This window comes from Rhinopithecus bieti, unplaced genomic scaffold (genome assembly GCF_001698545.2).
Source record: "Rhinopithecus bieti isolate Rb0 unplaced genomic scaffold, ASM169854v2 scaffold_11938, whole genome shotgun sequence".
In the NCBI taxonomy this organism is placed as follows: domain Eukaryota; kingdom Metazoa; phylum Chordata; class Mammalia; order Primates; family Cercopithecidae; genus Rhinopithecus; species Rhinopithecus bieti.
This window is the reverse complement of record NW_016806961.1, coordinates 339631-345685: the sequence shown is the minus strand read 5'-3', so window position 1 is coordinate 345685 and position 6055 is coordinate 339631. Positions and strand designations below refer to the sequence as shown.

At 49.6% G+C, this 6055-nt stretch overlaps 1 protein-coding gene across 5 annotated transcripts in view; it reads left to right on the top strand.

Annotated features, from left to right (window-relative positions):
- Positions 1-1339: 1339 nt before the first annotated feature.
- BICDL1 (BICD family like cargo adaptor 1) overlaps positions 1340-6055 on the top strand; it is a 114070-nt gene continuing 109354 nt past the window's right edge. For all 5 annotated transcript variants that reach the window (XR_001886863.1, XM_017879062.1, XM_017879059.1 and 2 more), the window contains exon 1: positions 1340-1827. Coding sequence is in view for 4 of the 5 variants with exons in the window: in XM_017879062.1 (XP_017734551.1) it covers positions 1396-1827 (432 nt within the window). In the remaining variant the exon portion in view is untranslated. The remainder of the gene's footprint in view (positions 1828-6055) is intronic.

Here is a 6055-nt window from a genome sequence, read left to right as displayed (position 1 = left end):
GCAGAAACCCTTTCTCTCCGGGCTGCTGATCTGCGAAGCATCTGGTCCTTCATATCCCTGAGTCATCAGCATGAAGATGCCGGGTTTCCGAAGTCCTCCCTCCTCCTACTGCTCTCTAGGGCTCCCTCTCCTGACTGCTTAGTTCTCCTGGGGGCCCAGACCTAAATTTCGTGACGGCATGTCTTTCTCGCGGCCGGGCCACCAGTCTTGGAGGAATGTCCTCAGTCCCCTTTGACCCAGAGACCACCAGACAGGTGGCGACAGGACTCCGAGGCGCGCCCTGTCTTCCAAGTAGCTGGAGATGGGGCCACGCCCGGAGGTGAGCAGCAGGCGGTGGGCGGGGCCGCGCTCCTTCTGAGGTGGGAGCGAGGCCGGGCGCGAGGCCACACCCCGAGGTACAAGAGCTGGGGGCGTGGCCACACCCGTGTTGTGAGCAAGGCTGAGGGCGGAACCGCGTCCCGAAGTGGGTACCAGGCTGGGGGCGTGCCCGCGCCGGTGAGGCGGCCAGGACCGTTAGAGATGCGCCAGCCGCCCCGTAGGCGGCGCGCGCAGCCACCCGCAGGGCGTGAGGCAGCGCAGGGGTTAAGGCCGCCGGCGTCACCTGGGCGTCGCTGAGGAGACCCGCGAGCCGGCGAATCCCGCGCGGGCGGGGCGAACAGGTGCCCTAGCGCGTCAGGCGGCGGAAGGGGCGGGGGGAGGGACGCGGCGGAAGCCGGGCGGGGCGCTTGCCGGCCCGGTGAGCCGGGAGGAGCCGGGGAAGGCAGGAAAGAGCTACGCCCGGGTGCACGGCGGCGGCGATGTGGAGACCGCTCCTCGGCCCTGCAGCAGCAGCCGGCCGTCGCCGCCGCTGCTGCTTGGGCTGCCGCGAGGCCGAGGTCATGGAGCGCGGCTGCAGAGAGCGGCCGCCGGCAACAGCCAGCAGCAGTAGCAGCGGAGAGTCGCCGGCACTGCGGAGGCAGCCCGCCCCGTGAGGCCTGCCCGGCGGCGGCGGCGCAGCAGCAGCGGCACGGCAGCGGCAACAGGGCGGCTGAGAACCCGGCGGCGGGTCCTCCTCGCTTCCTCCCGCCCGCTTCGGCCGCCCCTTCAGCCTCCCGTTCTGATTCTTCCTTCCCCAGCCTTCCCGTTCCCATCACCACCTCCACTCCACCCATCCCATCCCTCCTCCCGCGCGGCGTGAGCAGGCTGAGCCGGGGGCGGGGGAGGGGCGCGTGCCGGCCGGCCGCGGCGCGCGCGCGGTTGGGCGGCGCGCGCGCTCCCAGGCTCGCGGCCCGGGGGGCGCGGTGCCGCGGCGGCGAGGCCGAGGCGCGGGCGCGGGGCGTGCGGCGGGGCCCCTCCCCTGCAGCCTGGCGCGCGCCGGCCGGCGCCGCACCGCTGCGGGCTCCGCGCGCGCGGGCCATGTCCGCCTTCTGCCTGGGCTTGGCCGGCCGCGCTTCAGCACCCGCCGAGCCGGACAGCGCCTGCTGCATGGAGCTGCCCGCCGCGGCCCGGGACGAAGTCCAGAGTCCCGCTGCCGCCGCCGCCCTCATCTCCTTCCCCGGGGGCTCCGGGGAGCTAGAACTGGCGTTAGAGGAGGAGCTGGCGCTGCTGGCGGCCGAGGAGCGGCCGTCCGACCCTGGGGAACACCCTCAGGCCGAGCCTGGGTCTCTGGCCGAAGGGGCCGGACCGCAGCCGCCGCCCTCCCAGGACCCCGAGCTGCTGTCGGTGATCCGGCAGAAGGAGAAGGATCTGGTGTTGGCGGCCCGGCTGGGCAAGGCGCTGCTCGAGAGGAACCAGGACATGAGCCGGCAGTACGAGCAGATGCATAAGGAGCTGACAGACAAGCTTGAGGTGAGGACCTCCCGCCCGGGATGGGTGGGGAGCAGGGGACGCCCAGGCACGCGCCCGGCCCTGGGCAGTTTTGGGAGCCACTCACCCCCACTTCGTTGCTCATCCTACCTCGCAGAAAATCTGGAATGAATGGGGGAGGGAGGATGGAGGATTATCAGATTTCATTGAACCCAGTTGACTTCCCCACCCTGCTCACAGCAAATGGGTCCATGCATGGCTTCAGCCGCTGTGGGCCGTTCTATATACGTACTGTATCCAGCATCTAAAATAGAGCTTACAGTATGACTAATTTATACAGCACTGAGGTGGTGTCTGCATACAGAGAAATGAGAAAGTCGGGAAGCATTTAAAATATGCTCCAGGTTTTCAGAGTAGTTAATCTCTAATCAGGGTGTTAGCCTAAAGCTTTCCAGTTTGGGCGTTAAAGCTTCTAGATGCCCTTGTCTTAACTTCCTGGCAGCTCAGAGTTGTGGGAAACAAGTGCCCCTAAAGGAGCTTTATATAGCCTTCAGATGCTCAGGGATTAGGAATTGTGGTTCCATTGCAGAAATCAGGCGAGCCAGGGCTCAACATGTGACCGCTGGTAGTGGATTTAATTTGGGCCTCAGTATTTATGTGTATTTGAACAGTACTTTTCTGTGTTCTGGGTCTCAGGCTTGCAGTTGAATGACTAAATGCAACCTATGAGAACCATATTACTTTAACTTCTGTTATAAAATACCTCTTAAGGTATCTGTAATATTTCTGCCAATTCCCTGGGCCAGTCTTTCAGAGTTGTTTGTTTTCTTGCCCTTAACTAGAAAAGGGCCTTGAATGCAGTACAGAATGCCAGCATTTCTAAAAATTAGATTGCCAAAAAAGGGGCAGGGGGTGGGGAGAGGGAGTCACCTGTGACTTACCTTTTCTGCCTGTGCATTTACTATTATTGTTACCTAGTTTAGTTGCAACCAGCTCTTTTCATTCTTATTACAGCAAGAGAATACTACAGACCTGAATGAGGTTTGAAATTGACCCTAATCAGGTTCCATATCACTGCTACTGGTTGAACAGTCAGAATGTAAATTCAGAAATATTCTATAATAAGATTTAAGTATGCCTGTAGTCCAGAGACATAAAAGTAAATCCAGGATATAAAAAGGAAACCTGTGAGTGCCCTGTAGTTTGGTTGGCCTGTTAACTAGGTCTGCCAGTCGATGAACTCCTGAGATACGTCTCTGAAAAGTCATTTGTGAAACCTATATTTAGACTGCCAAAAAGCAGCCTAATGAATTGAATTGTTTAATTTTCACTTGAAGTAGAGGTCTAGAAATAAAAGCCTTCTTTTTTTTTTTTTTATAAAGAGATTCAATTGTATGACTTTGTAAAGAAGCGCAACTACAGAGATTTATACTTGCGATTTGAAATTTCTTCTGTGAAGGACTTGATTGAAGGGACAGCTAACTTGAAAGGAACACCATATCAGTTTGATTAGTGCCAGATTTCATAGTAATCCTGAGTGTACAATTACATACATCCTGGGTTCCATGTGGACCCTTTATACCTTTCTTCAACAAGGGCAAAGATTTCAGAATTGTAACCAAAAAAAATTGTATCGTAAAAGAATAAATTGTCTTTGACATTTTATTATTTACTTAATGGACAACAATAGTTTAAAACTCAAACTATTTTTTAAAATCTTCATTCCTCTGCAGGTCAGCATATGAACTCTAGTTTTAAAAGTTCAATTTTAAGTTCTGGAGATAGTCACACAACAATGTGAATGTCACTAACATATACTTAACGTATACTTAAAGGCTAAATATTGATCATTGTTAAAACTCAGTGATGAGGGGAGTCTGTTATATTCTTTCTTCTAGGTATGTTTGACAATTACAAAAAATTTTTAAGTTTTAAAAATGTACCTTAAAGATACTAAGAGAGTACCTTTAGTTGCTTGTTAATTCTTCTAGTATTAATGTGAGTGACAGACCTGGTTTACAGAGTACTGTTTTATTTGACACCTCCAGTTTAGTTTTCCCCACAGTACATTTTTTGAACAACCTAAGTTTTAGAATGTCTGTTTAGACAAAGTACTTTCTAACATTTAGTGCAAACTACTGTACTTTGTACCTTTTTCTTTCTCTTTCTTTTTTTTTTTTTTAGACAAGATCTCACTGTATCCCCCAGGCTGATCATGGCTTACTGCACCCTCAAGTGACCCTCCCACTCAGCCTTCTAAGTAGCTGGGACTACAGGCGCATACTACACGTCTGGCTAATTTTGTAAAAATGTTTCCTAGAGATGGGGCCTCACTATGTTGCCCAGGCTGGTCTCAAACTAGAGGGCTCAAGCAGTCCTCTTATCCTGGCCTTCCAAAATGGTGGGATTACAGGATTGAACCATTGAGCCTGGAGTGTATTTTCAATTAAATCAAACACTTGGGAGTATAAAACCAATACTTTAAGACACATTTATTCATGAGAGAACTTGACCAGAAAAAAGCGTTTATAATATTCCACGAACTGTCAGACATTTGGACTCAAAACACTTTTTCTTACAGGGTGGTTTGAAAGAGAAACATGTGAGTGGACTGAGAGAATGCCACTTTCACTATTGAAAATGAGACTGGTTTTATTTTAGTCCCATCTTCTCCACTACTACAAAATCGGCACCTTTCTCTTTTTTTTTTTTGAGATGGAGTCTCGCTTTGATGCCCAGACTGGAATGCAATGGCGCCATCTTGGCTCACTGCAAGCTACGCCTCCCAGGTTCATGCCATTCTCCTGCTTCAGCCTCCCATGCAGCTGGGACTACAGGCGCCCACTACCACGCCTGGCAATTTTTTTTTTTTTTTTTTGTATTTTTAGTAGAGACGAGGTTTCACTGTGTTAGCCAAGATGGTCTCGATCTCCTGACCTCGTGATCTGCCTGCCTCGGCTTCCCAGAGTGCTGGGATTACAGGCGTGAGCCACCCTGCCCGGCTGGCACGTTTCTAATTTTGGGACAAACAAGGCATTTTCAAGATCTTTTCTACCTATTCATTAGTTAAGATTAAATACCTCTCTGGTTCTGTGTGCTAAGCCCAAGATTTTGTTTTTTTTCGTTTCAAACGTTAAAGTACTTGATGTTACACTTTTGTGTCATTAAAGCCATACTATTAATATTTAAAGTCTTCAGTGGTTTAAAGGTTAACATAGAAGTTTTTTAGTTATATGCCTCTTGGGGTTTAAACGAAAATTCAGGTTAATTGGAAAAACTGTAAGGTTTGGGCACTTTTTTCCGCTCTTGAGTTGACTGTATTTTATTACTCATTCACTGAATCAGATGCTTAAAGTTCTTTTTTTTTTCCTTTGAGACAGAGTCTTGCTCTGTTGTCCATGCTGGAGTGCAATAGCATGATCTCAGCTCACTGCAACCTCTGCCTCCCGGATTCAAGCGATTCTCCCACCTCAGGCTCCCAAGTAGCTGGGATTACACCCACCCACCATCAGGCATGGCTAATTTTTGTATTTTTTAGAGATGGGGTTTCACCATGTTTGCCAGGCTGCTCTTGAACTCCTGACCTCAGGTGATCCTCCGACCTCAAGTGATCCTCCCACCTCAGCCTCCCAAAGTGCTGGGATTACAGGCGGGAGCCACTGCACGCAGCCCAGATGCTTAACGTTCTGAAGGCATTTTTAAAAATTTCTTTTCTTTTCATTTATAATTAGCCCTTTTGCTTTTAAAACTTATATATCCAGTCATGTCCTTAGCTTTTTCCCCAGAATATGAAGTAAGACAGTAACTTGTATTTATATACTTTTTTTCTTCAGGAATTAAATATTTGTTGTTAATGTACAGGATCTTCCTTTTTTCCATCATGGCTGAGTGGATTATCCCTTTACTGCAGAGATTGTCCTCTTCCCTCAGTTATATTTTCCTCCTCCTTCCCTAAGCCAGGCCAATTCTCATTAGTCCAGTACTATTTTTTTTTAAAGGAAAAACAAAAGATGAAAATGAATACATAATGGGAGTCACTAGTTTTAGGGAAGAAAACCCAGGGGTTCTGATTTGCATTCAGTACTTGGACCTTTAAAGAACAGTACTTTTCAGAACCATGCACTGGACTTCTGAGCATATTGTCACTTTTTTTTTTTTTTTTGCAGAAATCCATTTCTGTAAAGACCTGTTTTATGTAGACTAATGATCTTAATTTTGGGTGGTGGGATTATTTTAGTTTTAAATAGACTTTTTTTTTTTTTTTTTTTTT